Raw genomic sequence first — 20,557 nt, 5'->3', positions numbered from 1 at the left:
CTCTGCAGTTCATCCAGAGTGATCATGGGCCTCTTGGCTGCATCTCTGATCAGTCTTCTCCTTGTATGAGCTGAAAGTTTAGAGGGACGGCCAGGTCTTCGTAGATTGGCAGTGCTCTGATACTCTTTCCATTTCAATATTATCACTTGCACAGTGCTCCTTGGGATGTTTAAAGCTTGTGAAATCTTTTTGTATCCAAATCCAGCATTAAACTTCTCCACAACAGTATCTCGGACCTGCCTGGTGTGTTTCTTGTTCTTCATGACGCCCTCTGCACTTTAAACAGACCTCTGAGACTATCACAGTGCAGGTGCATTTCTACGGAGACTTAATTACACACAGGTGGATTCTATTTATCATCATTAGTCATTTAGGTCAACATTGGATCATTCAGAGATCCTCACTGAACTTCTGGAGAGAGTTTGCTGCACTGAAAATAAAGGGGCTGAATAATTTTGCACGCCCAATTTTTCAGTTTTTTATTTGTTAACAAAGTTTGAAATATCCAATAAATGTCATTCCACTTCATGATTGTGTCCCACTTGTTGTTGATTATTCACAAAAAATTACAGTTTTATATCTTTATGTTTGAAGCCTGAAATGTGGCAAAAGGTCGAAAAGTTCAAGGGGGCCGAATACTTTCACTATGCACTGTATATACAGGTGTCCAAAATTGGACACAATACTCCAAATGTGGTCTAACTAATGATTTATACAGAGCAAAACTATGTCTCTCTTGATACATCTCATGACTTTGTTACCCTTGGCAGCAGCTGCTTGGCACTGGTCACTAAAGTTGAGTTTACTGTACTCCCAAGTCCTTTATTATTTAGCTCATGACTAGCTGAGTACCCGGCGTTGCCTGGTTTTTCCTTCCTAATCCTTGTTGGGGAGGAAAACCAACCAATGAGGAAGCTTTTGACTTCATATCCCATCCTCATATATTGTTGTCATATCCCATCCTCATATCTCAATCTCATATCCCATCCTCATATCCCAACCTCATATTCTGTCCTCATATCCCGACCTCCTATGCCGACCTCCTATGCTGATCTCCTATCCCGTCCCCATATCCTGTCCCCATATCCCGTCCTCCTATTTAAACCTCATGTCCCGACCTCATGTCCTGTCCTCATGTCCCGTCCTCATGTCCCCTACTCATGTCCCATCCTCATATGCTGTCCTCATATCCCGTCCTTATGTTCCATCCTCATATCCTGTCCTCAGGTTGCACTGATTTGGGATGAAGATATTGTAAGCTGAAAATAGAAGGGGACGTGGTTTTGTGGGACTGGGCATGATCTGCAAGCCAGACCGATGCACAAAAAGGGTACATAATAAGAGGGTGGGGCTTAAACAGTTGGCGTGTCTTTGTGAGATGGGGTGTGGCTTGCAAGCGACACTGACACATTCACCAGGAGATGCAGAGCAGAGCTTTTGGAGTAAGGTACTGGAAATCTCATATATTTGCATGGGACTTGAAACAAAAACCCATCTTTTATATAAGGGTGTAGGTAATGGTTAATTTAACTATCATATATTTTTATTTGACATATAAGTAATATCTGTACCACGTTATTATTGAAATATCTCCAGCTATACGGAAGTTATGTGGGAACATGCATTTCCCATAGATTTGCAACCCCAACCCTCAAAAATGGGGGTAGTTAAGGGTTAAATTAACCATCCTATATTTTAAGTGGACATATAAGTAACATGTGACCAAGTATTATTGAAATATGTCCAGCCGTTTGGAAGTTATGCACTAAAATATATTTCCCATTGACTTGTATGGGACTTTAAACAAAAACCCCGACCCTGGCAAATGGGGCTGAGAAAGGGTTAAATGACCTATCCTATGTTTGTTGTTGACATATAAGTAATGTGTACCAAGTTTCATGTTAATATCTTTAGCCATTTGGACGTGATGCTGGAACATACACACATACATACATACACACACACATACATACACACATTGGCCCTCACTTACTATTGCAAACCCAACATGTTTTGTTGGGTTGTGCGATAGATTCTGGCACATTGCGCCAGAAATTCTGTTTTCACCAGAATTTGCGCCAGAATTGATAAAACCCAGACTAACTCTCCATTTTGCTAAGAGAACCTGAAAAAGGGGTGTGACCGTTGGGAAAAGGGGGCATGGTCACCGAAAAGGGGAGTGTTCCCGACATTTTCACAAAATCCCAACATATTTACTATGGTTTCCACAGAAAATGTGGTGGATTTCAGCTGAGGAAAACCCTACAGATCAGAGCATGTGTAAAAAAAAAAAAGCAAAATGTAGGGAAACCGTAGTAAATACTGTGGAAAATAAATTGTAGGGTATTAAAAACCCACAAAGAAACCTACACGCCACTCTTAGTAAATAAGGGCCATTGAGTTTTATATCTTATATATAAAAGGAGAAGAATGACTCATCAACGCAAAGCCTAAACCCTTGGACCTAGAAACCTGAATTTTTGCACATGTCTTGTTTTTAAGACGCAGATAAGGAATAAGAAAGGATTTTTCGAAATTCCACCCTTAAGGGGGTGAAAAAATATGTTACTGAATAACTTCCAATTGGCTGGAGATATTTCGATAATACTTGGTCACATGTTACTTATATGTCCACTTAAAATAAAGGATAGTTAATTTAACCCTTAACTACCCACATTTGTGAGGGTCGGGGTGTTTGTTTAAAGTCCCATGCAAATCAATGAGAAATGTATGTTCCCACATAACTTCCGTACAGCTGGAGATATTTCAATACCTGGTACACATATCACAGGTCTGGCTATGAGGACGGGATGGGAGGTCGGGATATGAGGTCGGTATAGGAGGTCGAGATAGCAGGTCGAAATAGGATGTCGAGATAGGAGGACGGGATGATCGGGATAGGAGGTCAAGATAGGTCGAGTTAGGAGGATGGGATATGTGGCCTAGATAGGAGGACAGGATAGGAGGTCTGGATAGGAGGTTGGGATAGGAGGTAGAGATAGGAGGTTGAAATAGGAGGACGGGATGGTCGGGATAAGAGGTCGAGATAGGATGGGATAGGAGGTCGGGATAGGAGGTCGAGATAGGAGGTCGAGATAGTAGGTCGAGACCGAACGGTATAGGAGGACGGGATAGGAGGTCGGGATAGGAGGTCGAGATAGGAGGACGGGATAGGAGGTCGAGATAGGAGGACGGGATAGGAGGTCAAGGTAGGAGGTCGGGATAGGAGGTCGGGATAGGAGGTCGAGATAGGAGGTCGGGTTAGGAGGTCGAGATAGGAGGACGGGATAGGAGGTTCGGGATAGGAGATTCGGGATAGGAGGTCAGGATAGGAGGTCAGGATAGGAGGTTGAGATAGGAGGACAAGATAGGAGGACGGGATAGGAGGACGGGATATGAGGATGGGATATGAGGACTGTATAAGCAGCGCGAGAAGGCGGGTTCCCCTGCGCTCAGACTCAGTAAAAGTCTTCAAAGGATGTCGATCTTCAATTCCATGAAACAGCAGATGTAATGTTTCGGGTTGTTTGGATGCCCGAGGACTTTACCCTGAGCGGCCTCATTACTATTGGATCGTAAAAAGTAAATCTATGTTACCCCAAATTTAACGCGAGCGATGCCACTGGCAAAAGCTAGTATATTGATATTGATGTTTTTATGGCACTACTGACCAAAGAAGAAAAGAACATAACTCTGGAGTAGTCTTACTTGTTTAGATTTTGGTCACGTTTTGATCAGGTCTTGTTCAGGTTTTTTGATTCAGGTTGATGCAAAAACTAGATGTAGATTAGAATGGGAGTTTAACCCCTTAAGGACCACAGGTTTTTTCACTTTTGCACTTTAGTATTTTCCACCTCACCTTCTAAAAGTCATAACGCTTTCAATTTTGCACCTACAGACCCATATGAGGGCTTATTTTTTGCAACACCAATCTTACTTTGTGATGACATCAATCATTTCACCACAAAATTTATGGAAAAACAAGAAAAAATATATTTGTGGGGCAAAATTGGAAAAAAACGCTATTTTGTAACTTTTGGGGGCTTCCGATTCTACGCAATGCAGTTTCCGGTAAAAATGAAAATGTATACGTTTAAAAATGTCCTCTTCTGAGCCTTATAACTTTTTTATTTTTCCACGTACATGGCGGTATGACGGCTAATTTTTTGCGCCGTGATCTGAGGTTTTTATTGGTACCATTTTTGTTTTGATCGAGCTATTTTATAACTTTTTATTCATTATTTAATGGTATAAAAAGTGACAAAATACACTTTTTTGGACTTTGGAATTTTTTTATGTGTACACCATTGACCGTGCGGTTTAATTAACGATATATTTTTTATAGTTTGGACATTTACGCACGCGGCAATACCACATATGTTTATTTTTATTTACACAGTTTTTTATTTTTTTAATGGGAAAAGGGGGTGATTCAAACTTTTATTAGGGAAGGGTTTAAATGATCTTTATTAACATTTTTTTTAAACTTTTTTTTGCAGTGTTATAGCTCCCATAGGGGCCTATAACATTACATACACTGATCTTTTACACAGATCACTGGTGTGTATTAACACGCCTGTGATCATTGTTATCGGCGCTTGACTGCTCCTTTCCGGATCTCAGGCACGGAGAAGTCATTCGCTGATCGGACACCGAGGAGGCAGGTCAGGTCCCTCCTGGTGTCCTGTAAGCTGTTCGGGATGCTGCGATTTCACCTTGGCCATCCCGACTGAGCAGCCGGGATAGTTTCGCTTTCGCTTCAGACGCGGCAGTCATCTTTGATCGCCGCGTCTGAAGGGTTAATAGAGGGCATCACCGCGATCGGTTATGCCCTGTATTAGCCGCGGGTCCCGGCCATTGATGACCGCCAGGACCGACCCGATATGACGTGGCATATCGCGGGAGCTGGCGGAGGACGTAAATATACATCCTTCGTCGTTAAGAAGTTAAAGGGGTACCTTTTTTTTTTTTTTAAATCAACTGGTGCCAGAATTTGTAAATCACTTATATTAAAAAAAATCTTAATTCTTCCAGTACTTTTTAGTGGCTGTATACTAAAGAGAAATCCAAAAAAGAAATGCATTTCCTCTGATGTCATGACCACAGTACTCTCTGTTGACCTCTGCTGTCCATTTTAGGAAACGTTTTTCCACGGTAGTACCCCTTTAATTAACATTATCACTATGTGAACAGAAATTTCCAGGCACAGTCCAAACTTTAACTTCGATCGGAATGGTCACAAAATAGTCTTGGGCGGTGCTACTCGATAATAGGTACAGTCCATAAATCAGCAATAAAAAAAAATCTGCGCACTCACCCTACAGCTGTCGCCACCCGGTGAGATGCTCCTGCCTGCACACATACTCTGCTCCCTGAAATGCTGGATGCTTGTTACTGAACATTTGGAATAAAGCTACACCTTTTAATCTAAAGGGTGAGTGCACCGATCTTCTCTTTTCTTTATTGCTGATTAATTAACATTATGGGGGAGATTTATCAAAACCTATCCAGTGAAAAAGTTGTTGAGTTGCCCATAGCAACCAATCAGATAGCTTCTTTCATTTTTGAAAAGGCCTCTGAAAAATGAAAGAAGCGATCTGATTGGTTTCTATGGGCAACTCAGCAACTTTTCCTCGTGACAGGTTTTGCTAAATCTCCCCCTATATTTTTATAGTTCGGACATTTACGCACGCGGCCATACCACATATGTTTATTTTTATTTTTGTTTACATTTTTTTTTTTATAAATGGGAAAAGGGGGGGGGGTGATTCAAACTATTATTACTAAAGGGGTTAAATCAAATTTATTAACTTTTTTTTTAACTTTTTTTTTTTTTTTAGTCCCCATAGGAGACTATTACGTGCAATTCTTTGATTGCATACACTGATCAATTATATGCCATAGCATAGCATTGATCAGTGTTATCAGTGCTCTGCTGCTCCAGCCTGATTGGTAGGCTTGGAGCAATAGAACACCAATCGGACAGCGAGGAGGAAGGTAAGCACCCTCCCGCTGACTTCACTGCGGCGGTCCCAAACAGCCTGCTGAGCTAACCGGCAACAGTCTTCTCCCGTTTTAGAAGCCGCAATCAACTTTGATACATATGCAGGGGTCGACATGGCCCATTCCTGAGGAGAGCCGGGGCGTCATGCAGGAGATTGCGTGGGGTCCCAGAGGTTGGATCCCCCCCCCCCCCCCCCTGATAAGACATTTATCCCCTATCCTTCAGATAGAAGATAAGGATCTGATAATGATGTCTTTCTCTCACTCCCTGCATGGAAGTGACAGCTGAAAGAGGGAAACTGCTCTATATAGCAAATGACTGATATTTAGACAATTAACCCCTCAGATGCCGTGATCAATACAGATCGTGGCATCTGCAGCAATATGGGCGTTTGAATGGATGTTCGCATCGCTCGTGGCGCTGCCACGGGGATCTGATCATACAACGTTGCGGACGGATGTTATCCCGGGGTCTTCTACTCTAGTCTGATATCGAGCAGACCAGAGAAGATCGCCAATAATACTGATCATTGCTATGCCTATGCATAACACTGATCAGTATCTGCAATTTAATGATTGCTATAGATAGTCCCCTATGGGGAAATAAAAAGTGTAAAAAAAAAAAAAGTTTACAAAAATTTTAAAAAATCCCCTCCCCCAATAAAATATAAATTGTCCCTTTTTCCCATTTTACCCCCAAAAAGCATTAAAAAAATTATTAATAAACATTAATAATTTTTTTAACGCTTTTTGGGGGTAAAATGGGAAAAAGGGACAATTTATATTTTTATTGGGGGAGGGGATTTTTTAAAATTTTTGTAAACTTTTTTTTTTTTTACACTTTTTATTTCCCCATAGGGGACTATCTATAGCAATCATTAAATTTCAGATACTGATCAGTGTTATGCATAGGCATAGCAATGATCAGTATTATTGGCGATCTTCTCTGGTCTGCTCGATATCAGACTAGAGTAAAATGTGAACGGCGTAAAAGTAAAAAATAAATAAAATTCTGCTTTTGTGTCGCATCACATTCCCAAAAAATTATTAAAAGCGATTACATATACGCAAATGTGGTACAGATAAAAAGTACGGGTCACGGCACAAATAATTAACCCTCAAACAGCCCCGTATATGGAAAAATTTGAAAGTTATAGGTTGTCAAAATAGAGTGATTTTAAACATGCTAATTTTGTTTAAAAAAATGATTGAATTTTTTTAAAACATTACAATAAAAGAAAAGTATGTAATCATGGGTGTCATTTTAATCGTATTGACCCAAAGAATAAAGAAAACATGTCATTTTACAGCGTGAAAACGAAACCTTCCAAAATTTGCAAAATTGCGGTTTTGCTTTCCATTTCCCCACACAAATAATATATTTTTTTTGTTGTGCCATACCTTTTATGGTAAAATGAGTGATGTCATGACAAAGGACAATTGGTCATGCAAAAACAAGCCCCCATATGGGTTCTTTGGATGGAGAAATAAAAGATTTTGATTTTTAGAAGGCGAGAAGGAAAAAAACGAAAATGCAAAAATAAAATTGTATGTGTCCCTATAGGGGTTATCCAGGAATCAAAAAACAGAGATAATTTCTTTTTTTTAAAAACCTTCCCTGTCTGTCTCTAGGTTGGGTGTGGTATTATAACTTTGCTCCATTCACTTCAATGGAACTGAGCTGCAGAACCACACCGAACCTGGAGACAGAAGGGAAGAGGTTTTTGAAAGGAACTGGCTCTGTTTTTCGATTCCTGAATAACCCCTTTAAGGCCAAAATGGGCTGTGTCCTTAGGGGTTAAGTTGTATAAGTATCCCTTACAAACATTACACAACAAATATTTTATTTACAACTTGAAGAAACTAGCAAAAGTCATCTCAGTATTTCAGATATTTTTCTTGCAGACTCATATTTATTCTCTCTCTTTTCTTTTGCAGACACAGTCTTATATTTGTTTCACTACCATTGCTGGTGTAACAGGCGTGGTGATCACACTGGCACTCATACTTATGATCACCTCATCAACGGAGTTTATCCGCAGGTGCTATTTTGAGGTTTTTTGGTACACTCACCACCTGTTTATTATCTTCTTTGCGGGCCTCCTGATTCATGGAGTGGGGTGAGTATGGTACTTCACATCTAAAAGAAGCTTTGCTTTCAGTTGACTAGTTACAATACCCAGCACTATTTACTTGCCGTCCCTGACTCTGCTAACAGTGGCAACAGGGAGCAATAGTTATAGTATTTTTTTTTTCTTTTTAGCACCTGCCTGAGCACAATTTATTAACATTAATAAAAAAAATATTAATACTGCCCACAATATCTCTTTAATCGACATCCTATTTTGGGAATTCCAGGGCCAATTTTTCTTCTTTTCTTTTCTATTGATGTAGATTTATGAGAAATATGTTTTAATTTACCATAAATTACTTAGCTCTATGGTGAGCTGTGGGATAAATAAACTTTTAAAACCAATTGGCTTAGGCTTAAAGATATTCAATTATCCCACACCACTTAGAAATGAGTTTTTATTCTAAGAGGTTGCATGGCCGTCACAGCAGAAACCCAAATCCCTGTTGTTTGTGAGGTCACCATGATGTAACTGTAAATTATGGTCATCAAGGATGGGTATCGCTGGAGGACGGATGTAGCCACCTGGTTTCTCCCCTCCCTGACTGCCGACATGGCTGTAGATCCCTAGGTGCTGCAGTGGATCACTGTGACTGATTTTGGTGCTGCTGTAGGAGCTGACTCTGGTTGTGGCATCAGCAAGAAAGCACAAGATTGCATATGGCATCCTGGCACTTGAGATGAAAACAATTTGCAAAGACTTGCTGTGACCTGTGCTACTTCATCCTTGTATTTCTGTGGTGCCCGTAGTAAAGCACAAGACTGAATTTGCATAAGCCAATGTGTGACTAGTGGAGAGTCTGCTGAACTATGGGGGAGATTTATCAAAACATGTCCAGAGGAAAAGTTGTTGGGTTGCCCATACAAACTCAGATTGCTTCTTTCATTTTTAAAAAGGCCTCTGAAAAATGAACCAGACAGGTTTTATTAAATTTCCCCCTATGTTTGTCAGACATCAGAATAAAATAGAAAAAAATGAACATATTTGGTATCGCTGTGTGCTTAATTGTCCAAACTATTAAAATATAATGTAAACTATCCCATATGGTCAATGGCATAAACGTTAAAAAAAAAAATGCCAAAAATGCTGATTTTTGGTCCCATCATAAATAAATAAAAAAATATAAAAAGTGATCAAACAGTCCCATCAAAACAATAATGGTACCCATAGAAAACATAGGGGGAGATTTATCAAAACCTGTCCAAAGGAAAAGCTGTTGAGTTGCCCATAGCAAATAATCAGATTGCTACTTTCATTTTTGCAAAAGGCCTTTGAAAAATGAAAGAAGTGCTCTGATTGGTTTCTATGGGTAACTCAGCAACTTTTCCTCTGGACAGGTTTTGATAAATCTCCCCCATAAATACTACAGATTAGGGCACAAAAAAATTGCCATCAAATAGCCCCATATACAGAAAAATTATAAACTTTTAGGGGTCAGAAGTGGAGAATTTTAAGCACATTAATTTTGCTAAATCAAGTTTCAAAATAATAGAAAAACTATATAAATTTGGTTTTGTTTTAATCACACTAACCTACAGAATAAAGAGAACATGTAATTTTTACCATAAAGGGCATAAAATGATTTCCTCTTCCAGCAGTTGGCACACCCATTGAAGCAGACAGGCTACCTTTCAACACCTGACTAGTCATGTAATATCTCGGGCCACACTGCAACCTGGGAAAACGACACTTATTTTGTATGCTGCTAAAGATAAACACTGGGAAAAAGATCACATACTCCCTGTTCCAAATTATTATGCAAATTATATTTTTCTCATTTACCTAAATACCGTATTTATCGGCGGATAACACGCACTTTTTAGGCTAAAATTTTTAGCCTAAAGTCTACCTGCGTGTTGTACGCCGATAAGCCGCTGCAGTTCAATGATTTAAAGCGGGCGCTTTAAATCAATGAACTGCAGCGGCTTTGCAGGTGCAGAGACCGCCACCGCTGCCGGCTTCTCTGCCCCTGCCTGTCCTGGGGTCTAGGACCCTGCTGCCGGCTCTTCTCTCCCCCTGGCTATCGGTGCCGCTGCCCGTTCTCTCCCCTTGGCTATCGGTGCCGCTGCCCCATTGCCGGCGCCGATAACCAGGGGGAGAGAAGCGGCGCTGGCAATGGGGCAGCGCCACCGACAGACAGGGGGAGAGAAGGGGCAGTGGCACCCATTGCCGACACCGCTGCCCCGTTGCCTCCCCCATCCCCGGTAGTATAATTACCTGTTGCCGGGGTCGGGTCTGCGCTGCTTCAGGCCTCATGTGTGCGTCCCATGCGTCGTTGCTATGCACTGCACGGCGCAATGACGGCACCGATAGTCAGGGGGAGAGAACGGGCAGCAACGCAGATAGCCAGCGGGAGAGAAGTGGCGGCAGCAGGGCTCTAGACCCCAGGAAAGGCAGGGGGAGAGAAGCGGGCAGCGACGGCCTCTCTCCCCCTGCCTTTCCTGGGGGTGTATCGGGGTGTACGCATGCACACACACGCACCCTCATTTTACCAAGGATATTTGGGTAAAAAACTTTTTTTTTACCCAAATATCCTTGGTAAAATGAGGGTGCGTATTATAGGCCGGTGCGTGGTATACCCCGATAAATACTGTAATTCATATAAGTAACAGTCAGCATAGTTCTCATGTTATCAACTATTAAGAGTAAAATTCTAATTTTATTGAACAAACCTCCTAATGATAACAGACAGTATTTTTTTTTTTTTTTTTTACAATCACTGTTCCAAATTATTATGCACAGTAAATTTCAAAACACTCTATAGGTTGTAAAGAACTGAAAATTGTAATTTGTTGTGTTTGCAGCATATTTACTGAAATCAAAAGCTTTTAACAACATTTTATCTTTTTAAACATTTGCATTTTAACATAGGACCCCTTATTTGATAGCAGCTTCACAAGTCTTGCATCCATTGAACTTGAGATTTTTTAATAGAAGTAATTTACATATCTGTTTAACTTTCTAAGTTGATTTATATAATATATAAGTTTTTCACCGGAGTACCCCTTTAAGTTTTCGCAAAATATCTAATGTTTTCACCTCGTCCAAGGCATTGAACTATTTCACTCTTTTTGGCAGCAGAGAGGTCTTTTTTTCTTCCCCATATTGCTTGAAAATGGAGCTCTGCTTAATAAGATGGAACACCCACCTTTTGTAGTTTTTCCTTAAATTGGGCTCACCTGGCAAAAACAAATATTTTGTTTTTCCCTTTGACACTTAAATAGAATTTGCATAATAATTTGGAACAGGGTATAAAATTTTCGAGACCATTACAGTTACATGCACAATATTATGAACTAGGCTAATTTTATAGCCCCTGTAGCACAGTCAAATAGGAAAAATTCCTGGAATACTCCTACCTTAAAATTTGGATTTTAGAAACACATCCCCAATCCATCTTCCGGAGGGAAAAAAATTGATAAATTGCTGAACAAACTGCTATGGGAAAGGAAAAAGATAAGATAAAGAATGTTTTGTGTGTTTGACTAGGGAAGTAGATGGCCTGGCAGTGCCAAACTTTAGGGATTACTACATGGTAGCACAATTGTGGTACATTTCTGGCTCAGGAGGGGCTTCTTTGAATTATTTTGTTACACAGAAGTACGGATTAGGATCACATATTTTGGAACTATTAGAAATATTTTCAGTTAAGGGTAGTACCCCTTGTTCTCCAATTTAAGATAGTATAAACTTTTAAGAATTTAATTATACAGCATTTTGGCGCAAGCATTGGGTTATATAGGTTGAGCCCTTTTTTCAGAATGGAAATTTAAAGAGTTTTTCTGATATTCAAGAAGAATATGGTATAGACTCAAAACATAGTTTTAGATATGAAGTAACGAATTATGTTCTTTGCTCTGTTAACAAGAAGTGTGTCTCTGTGCACACAAACGAACTAAGATTTGTCTAGAAAACAGGTGGAAAATGTGAAATTCGGTAATTTAAACAGGTTATCCAGGAATCGAAAAACGGAGCAAATTTTTTTTCAAGAACCGCTCCCTCTCTGTCTCCAGGTTGGGTGTGGAATGTTGTGGACAACTTTGCTCCATTCACTTCAATGGAACCAAGCTGCTAAACCACCCCCAACCTGAAGACAGACAGGGAGTAGTTTTTGAAAGAAATGTGCTCTATTTTTTTTATTCCTGGATAACCCCTTTAATACTTAGGGGAAAATGTTAGGCCAAATCACTTCAGCAGATTGAAGGAGCATATTAAAGGGATATAGACAATAGACAGTTGAGAATTCTACATCAATTGTACTATTCACCAAATAGTCTCTTAACTTAAGAGTCTTAAGGATGAGAATCAGGCAAGATAACTGTCAAACTTGAAATATGCAAGGGGAATATTTCGTTCATATGATTTGGAAGTGCCCTAAGGTCATGAGATTATGGGATGGAGTTGAGTCAGAAATTTATAATAGATCATATCAAGAGGTAACATTAGACCCGAAAATATGTATTCTGGAGGAATTGTCCAAAGTAGATTCTAGAATTAAAAAAAACTAGCAGAGAAGCTCTTGCTTTTTTCAAGCTCGTCCTTTAATCCTCAGGACATGGGGGGTATTTATCAATTTTGCCTGTTGACAGTTTCCTCTACCCTTTTTTTTTCACTTTGGTTTTTGCGGACCTGCACCAAATTTATCATTTGACGCACGTTGTTAGTAATTTTGGTGCAAACGCTGAAATCAGCTGTTCACAGCGTCTTTTTCACAGAACTTACCACCACAGAGGATGCGTATTTTACCCTGTAGAGCAGCCATTACAGAATCCCTCCTGCAGTATATCAGCAAGCGACATGAGTTATTTTCTTTTGTGGCCACCGTATGAAATGGATTTTATTTTTAACTCGAGTGTTTATTTTTTTTTTGGTTACCTTTAGTTCTTACCTTTCCTGAACCTGTGTGGCCATGTCCAATGCTGGCTCAATGGAGGGTGAAGGTCCCTCAGAGACAACCATGTTGCAGGATAGTAGTGCGCTGCTCCGGAGGTGTCGCTGCTTTCACAAAAAAATATTTTAATGTATTTTGACGCCTTTACATTTTCTGACATTGTTATGGGTGTTTTCCATGTACAAAATTTCTTGGGGGTGAATTGCGCAAAAAAAACAAACCCTAAAGGCTCAAAATTGTGCCAAAGATCGGTTGGGGCAAATGATGAATTGCTGACCAAATCAAAAATCCCACACAGGACCGTGTGATTTTGAGCAAGTTTAAAAAATGACAGTGGAGAGAATGCGCCAAAGAATTGCACCAAAATTATGGGAAAAAAACACATAAATCCATTGATAAATACCCCCCATGGTTCACTAGGACATCTCCCACTGTGGAAGGATGAAAGAAGCTTACTAGTAAAATAAATGTTACAAACTATTATAGCTAAACGAAAGAGGTAAAATTGTTCTGGGAAATACTGTAGAATATGGAAATGCTGATAGAGAGTCTTAAATACCGTATTTATCGGGGTATACCACGCACCGGCCTATAACACACACCCTCATTTTACCAAGGATATTTGGGTTAAAAAAGTTTTTTACCCAAATATCCTTGGTAAAATGAGGGTGCTGTGTGTGCGTGTTTATACCCTGATACCCTGTTTCTTACCCTGGAGAAGCCCCCAGGAAAGGCAGGGGGAGAGAGGCCGTCGCTGCCCGCTTCTCTCCCCCTGCCTTTCCTGTGGTCTAGAGCCCTGCTGCCGCCGCTTCTCTCCCCCTGGCTATCGGCGCCGCTGCCCCTTCTCGCCCCCTGTCTATCAGTGTCGCTGCCCCATTGCCGGCGCTGACAGACAGGGGGAGAGAAGGGGCAGCGGCACCCATTGCCGGCGCCGCTGCCCCATTGCCTCCCCAATCCCCGGTTGTATAATTACCTGTTGCCGGGGTCGGGTCCGCGCTGCTTCAGGCCTACGGTGTGGCGTCCCCTGCGTCATTGCTATGCGCTGCGAGACGCAATGACGAGTGACGTCACTCGTCATTGCGCCGCGCTGTGCAGCGCATAGCAACGACCCAGGGGACGCCACACCGGAGGCCTGAAGCAGCGCGGACCCGACCCCAACGCCGCTTCTGAAGGGAAAGTGACACTAACCCGGCTGCTCAGTCGGGCTGTTCGGGACCTCCGCGGTGAAATCGCGGCGTCCGGAACAGCTTAAAGGACACCGGGAGGGACCTTACCTGCCTCCTCGGTGTCTGCTCCGTGCCGGGATTCCCTGCATGGCCGGCGCTCTCCTTCGAAGTCATCACGTCGCCGCGCACGCCGTCCCGTCATCCAATAGGAGCGGCGTGCGTAGCGACATCTGGAGGTCCGCAGGTTGAAGATCACTGTTGGGTGTAGAAATTTTTTTTTCTACATTTTGCACCTTTAAAATTGGGTGTGTCTTATATGCCGGTGCGTCCTATAGGGCGAACAATACGGTATATTTCATAGCAGTATAATTATTTATACTTTTATATTAAAATTTTTGTGTACTATTCTCATATTATTGCTTTTATCATCAGTGTCATTCAAAGATAATCTAATTATAATGATAATAATCACAGACTTTAGATGCCTTCACAACACTTTATTAAAATCCCCTTTTTTTCCTTTCTAGTAATCCAACAGAGGATGCCAATAGACCCGTGCTTGTTTGCGATCCCACTTTGTATTTAACTACACATTTACAATTATCTCTTGCCTCTTAAATAATAACTAATACTCACCATTACGTGCCTCCAGGGGATCCCTTTCCCGGACCTCCATATGCGTGCACGGTGCCGCTGTCTCCTTTTTTCCCCTCAATTTCGGAGTTGATCGATTTGCATGTGCCAGTAAGATCTGTCATAGGGCCGCTGCTTCAAACATCTCCCGTTGCCGCGTCAGCCCATTCAGCTACTATGTTTACAAACACTTTGATCTCATTACGTTACTCACTGTTTCATTCATAAAAATCTATTCCCCTTACGTTCACACATTTCCTTGGACTGTACGCTCACATTATAAGCTATTTTGTACATTTTTTAAAAGGAGTTTCACTGCTGCTCCTTATAGTTTTATCACATTTGCCGTGCTGCACTTTTAACATTAATACAATTTTATGATTAAGAATTTTCTTTTTATTAGTCCGGAAGAACTTCAACTCAACTACATCCGGTATAACTTATGCAATGATGAAATTTACTTATATGATGTCTCTTTTAAAACCGCACATTTCACTATTTAATATGCATAGATATTAATTCTTTCTGATTTTACACTGAATGTTCAGTTTGCTTTTCTCTTTTTATTTATTGCAATGGTTTTTTTCGGAGCACTTTGGGCTTATCACACCCCCTGCTCTCTCCTGCTTTTGGCAGCTTTTTTGACTATATATAGTAGCCATGTACTGTGTAGACCTTACATCTGCAATTGAAAAAGGCTAATATTATTAAAGTACGGTTATGTTAATACACTAGTCATTCGGAATTTATGAGATAGCTCCTTCTCTTAGAGTTTTTTTTCTTTTATCCTGTGTATCTAGGCATCCCTGTTACCGCTCCATGGGACTTCTTGTCTATTGGAGGTGTTCTGAAGGGATTGTTATTATTCCTGTCTTGTGTTCAGTGTGAACAGTGTTCTATAAATATATCCTGTGTATCTAGGCATCCCTATTACCTGTCCATGTGGACTTTATGTCTACTGGAGGTTTTGCACAGGGAATGCGAATATTCCTGATTAGCAATAGATCCCTGTTTCTGGTTCATGGGGACTTTGTGTCTACTGGATGTTCTGGGGGATTATACTATATTCCTGTCTGTTCCTAAAGACTGTAAACTTATCTGTTATCCTGTCTGGTATTTTGAACTCTATGTTTATTAGTTCTTTATTCAGAGCTCTGGAGTTATGTACATGACTACTGATCTATAGTGTCCTCTGTTAATTACCACTGATTCCTCTGTTCATGTCGGCTGATCTATAGTGCCCTCTGTTCATGATCGCTGATCCATAGTGTCCCCTGTGCTGCTCACTGATCTGTGTCCTCTGAATTTAATCTGTTATAGAGTTCTATGTTCCTGTTATGTTTCTGGTTTGTGACCGAATATTTATTAGTATGTGTTTTTTTAGGCCCCTGCACTTTAGTTCAGGAAGGGACCGGCGCCCAGTTGTCGATTCACCGGTTAGGGTGGATGGGCAAGTAGGCAGGGAAAGTGGTTTTAGGGTCAGTTTAGGGCTCTCTCTCCCTATCCTTCGGTCGGTCCCTGACAAAATCCCTGGATCAATGTTCTGTCTCTATAGATCATGGGAGAGATCTCTCCTGATATATTTATACATAGTTACTAGGTCACCCCTAAGCCTTCTTTTTTCTAAACTAAATAACCCAAATTCTGATAATCTTTCTGGGTACTGTAGTCCTCCTCTTCCCTGTATTACCCTGGTTGCCCGTCTTTGAACCCTCTCTAGCTCCACTATATCTATCTTGTACACTGGTTCCCAGTACTGCGCAAAGTATTCCATGTGTGGTCTGGCTAGTGAGTGGTACAGTGGTAGAATAATTTCCTTGTCATGGGCATCTATGCCCCTATTGATGCACCCCATGATTTTATTTGCCTTGGCAGCAGCTACCCGACACTTGTTGCTACAGCTAAATTTACTGTTAACTAAGACTCCTAAGTCCTTTTCCATGTCCGTTGTCCTAATTGTCCTCCCATTTAATACATAATCCCATCCTGGATTTTTCTTCCCCACGTGCATTACCTTACATTTATCAGTGTTGAACCTCATCTCCTCCAACCTATCCAGATCCATTTGTAACAGTTCACTGTCCTCTATTGTGTTGACCACTTTACAGAGTTTAGTATCATCTGCAAAGATTGCTACTTTACTATTCAACCGCATCTACAAGTTCATTAATTAATATATGAAATGGAATAGGACCCAAGTCTGACCCCTGTGGTACCCCACTAGTAACAGTCACCCAATCAGAATAAGTACCATTTATAACCACCCTCTTTTTCCAATCACTGAGCCAGTTACTTACCCACTTAAACACATTCTCCCCCAGCCCAATCCTTCTCATTTTATGTACCAAACTTTTATGTGGCACCTTATCAAATGCCTTGGAAAAATCCATATATATGACATCCAGCGATTCCCCCTGTAACTCACCACCTCATAAAAGCTGATCAGGTTAGTTTGACAGGACCGATACCTCATAAACCCATGATGATGTGGGGGTCGTACATTTATTTTTATCAAGATACTCCAAAATATTATCTCTTAGAAAACCCTTAAACAATTTTCATACAACAGAGGTTAAACTAACAGGTCTATAATTCCCAGGGTCACCTTTTGACCCCTTTTTAAATATTGGCATGCCCCCTCCCATAGGCTTGCATTGACGGAGAAGAGCATGATGTGACACGGGGCGGAGTCGTGACGTCACAATACTCCAGCCCCGTGATCTGCAGTCATCAGACCCGGAGCGAACATGCTCCGGGGGCTGATGGTAACGGGGTGCTGCATGAAAGATCACGGGGGTCCCCAGAGACGGGACTCCTGCGGTCAGGCATCTTATCCCCTATCCTTTGGATAGGGGATAAGATGTCTTAGCGCCGGAGTACCCCTTTAACATTTTTATTCATCCACATTTTTTTTTTATTCATCCACATTTTTCTTTTATTCCTGACCCTTTTATTTATTGAGGACATTATCCCATTTTATATTGTTAAGGGCTTCTGTGAGTTGATCAAACTTTTCTTTCCTAAAGTTCATTGATTTGTGGCCCCCTTGCGAGGTTCCCTTATTGCAGAATAAGTTATAATGTATTATATTATTATCACTATTCCCTAGGTATCCTTCTACCTGCACATTAGTTACTCTGTCAGGTCTGTTGGTCAATGTTAAAGGGGTTATCAACCATAAGGTGATTTTAGTACGTACATGGCAGACAGTAATGGACATGATTAGGAAGGATCTGTGCTTGTCTTGTGGCTAAATGTTGTGAAATTACCATAACACCGTGGCTAGATTTTTTTGAATTGGTATTTCCTTTTAGAGTTTTCTTTCTTTCTTTCTACACTTATCAGTGTTGAACCTCATCTGCCACTTCCCAGCCCAAGCCTCCAACTTATCCAGATCCATTTGTAACAGTGCCCTGTTCTCTATTAATGAATATATTAAATAGGACAGGACCCAATACTGACTCCTGTGGTACCCCCCTAGTTACAGTCACCAAATCAGAATAAGTACCATTAATAACCACCCTCTGTTTCCTATCACTGAGCCAGTTACTAAACCCACTTACACATATTCTCCCCAGCCTAATCCTTCTCATTTTATGCACCAACCGTTTATGTGAAACCGTATCAAATGCTTTGGAAAAATCCAGATATACGACATCCAGCAATTGCCCATGGTCCAGTCTGGAGCTCACCTCCTCATAAAAGCTGATGAGGTTAGTTTGACAGGACCGATCCCTCATAAAGCCATGCTGATATGGAGTCATACATTTATTTGTATCAAGATATTCCAAAATAGCATCTCTTGCCTACAGCTGTTGCATTAGTTGCAGATTGATCTCTCTCCCACCAAGCGATCGCTCCACCCATTGAAGCAGACAGGCTCCCTGTCATCAGCTGACTAGTGAGGTCAGGTCTCGGCCGCATTGCAACCTGGGAAAAATGTGAGACAACAGTAATTTTGTATGCTGTTAAAAATTAAATATTGGAGTAAAAATTACATAAGAATTGTGAAAAAAAAGTCACACACAGGTACATTATTATTAACTACACTAACTTTACAGCCCCTGTAGCATAGTCAAATAAAAGATAAAATCCTGGAATACCCCTTCAAGTCTAGTAGCGCGCCCAGTCTGGTTGGGCCGTGCACCATTTGGGACAGATAATTGTCTTTAGCTATTGTCAGAAACCTGTTTCCTTTATGAGATTCACAGGTCTCAGTCTCCCAGTTTATATTAGGATAGTTAACATAACATTTATTTATTTGCAATTAAAAAGTTACCAGCATAGTATAACATATCAAAAGAGATTAATGATGTATCCTATAAGGGTGAGATAATTTAGATCCATATAATGAGTTCTACAAATGACAAGGACAGGTGAGTATAAAAAAGATGCTATAAAAATATACACTCCCGTTACTGCAGGAGTGGCAGACAATTATCTTCCTTTTCATTGATACAAGGATCTGAAGTGGGGATGAATAGTATGGATGAATTAACAATTTTACAACTCTATCCCTCACACTATCTCCTATAGAAGAGGCCTGCCCCTACCTAACAGCGGAGGAGGTGCCCCCACTTCAAAACGATGGCTGTCCACTCCCTAATAAGGTGTATATATATATAACACCCCTATGATGATGCATCATCATACCTTATAACTAATGTTGTAGGCATATACCAAATAGTAGACAAATATAAAAATGATCACCACTGTGAGAAAAAAATCCATATATTCCGTGTAGATTCCTATAACCTCATGTCAGAGAAATACAATATATACATGAGGTTTTACAAATTCTCTAATCTCACCAGTGGGTGCATGCAAATACAATAGATACAAAAACAATCATTTAGTACAAATAGATATCAAAAGATGTATAAAAAATGATTAATGTGAAAAGGAGATATATACTCTCATGACCTCATATAATGCATGGGAGGTTCACAATACCTCTAACCTCTAACCGCATTTCCTCCCAGATTTAGATGGGTACCGGGGTTCCTCAGGAGGTTTTGTAAAGTCATAGCTCATAAAACATAAGCCTGCATATGGGGGTGGACATCACACGTTACATGACACCTCCCGCTGTTCCACAACTCCCACATGCAGGGGTACATGTGTATCCGATGCATGCCAAAGAAGGAATGACTATGACCAGTATTTATATCCAACATACAAAATCGCTCATCTGATGTATACTTGCACACATGTTCCGTTTAGCCGCATGGTTCCGGCGTTTACTTTTGTCCGAGATTCATCCCGGAAGTGACGTGACGCATATGCGTAAATCGTCAAGGTATTCCACTGCTGGGAGCGCATCCATGTGTCTCACCGCAATGGAACACAAACTTTCCAAAGGCCAAAACAAATATGTGTATATATATATATATATTGCATGCGCAATAAATAATAAGAAGTAACGTAGCGCACTTGCACATATCGTCCATGCGCTCCATTATTCGGAGTGCATCAATGCATCTCACCGCAATGGAATGCAAAGCTTAAAACATGGCCGGAGGATGTCGCATGCGCAGTAGGCCTTTCCCACACTGCGTATGCGTAAGCCTCACTATCGCACCCAGAAAACTACTATGCGTTCCAAAGACTTGGAACGCACAGGAAGAATACTAAATAACTGATTTTTACAAACACTGGATGGGAATATCTGAAAGACCCAGATGTATTGCGGTATATGATTACAATTTTAATTAAAAATTAAACATCAGGAA

At 40.8% G+C, this 20,557-nt stretch overlaps 1 protein-coding gene across 7 annotated transcripts in view; it reads left to right on the top strand.

Moving 5' to 3' along the window:
• Positions 1-20,557, top strand: part of NOX1 (NADPH oxidase 1) — a 182,202-nt gene that overhangs the window by 116,785 nt on the left and 44,860 nt on the right. For all 7 annotated transcript variants that reach the window (XM_056541281.1, XM_056541279.1, XM_056541285.1 and 4 more), the window contains one exon: positions 7,942-8,123. In XM_056541281.1, coding sequence (XP_056397256.1) covers positions 7,942-8,123 — 182 coding nt within the window. The remainder of the gene's footprint in view (positions 1-7,941; positions 8,124-20,557) is intronic.

The sequence above is a fragment of the Hyla sarda genome, chromosome 9, assembly GCF_029499605.1.
Source record: "Hyla sarda isolate aHylSar1 chromosome 9, aHylSar1.hap1, whole genome shotgun sequence".
In the NCBI taxonomy this organism is placed as follows: domain Eukaryota; kingdom Metazoa; phylum Chordata; class Amphibia; order Anura; family Hylidae; genus Hyla; species Hyla sarda.
This window is presented reverse-complemented; position numbering and strand designations above follow the sequence as displayed.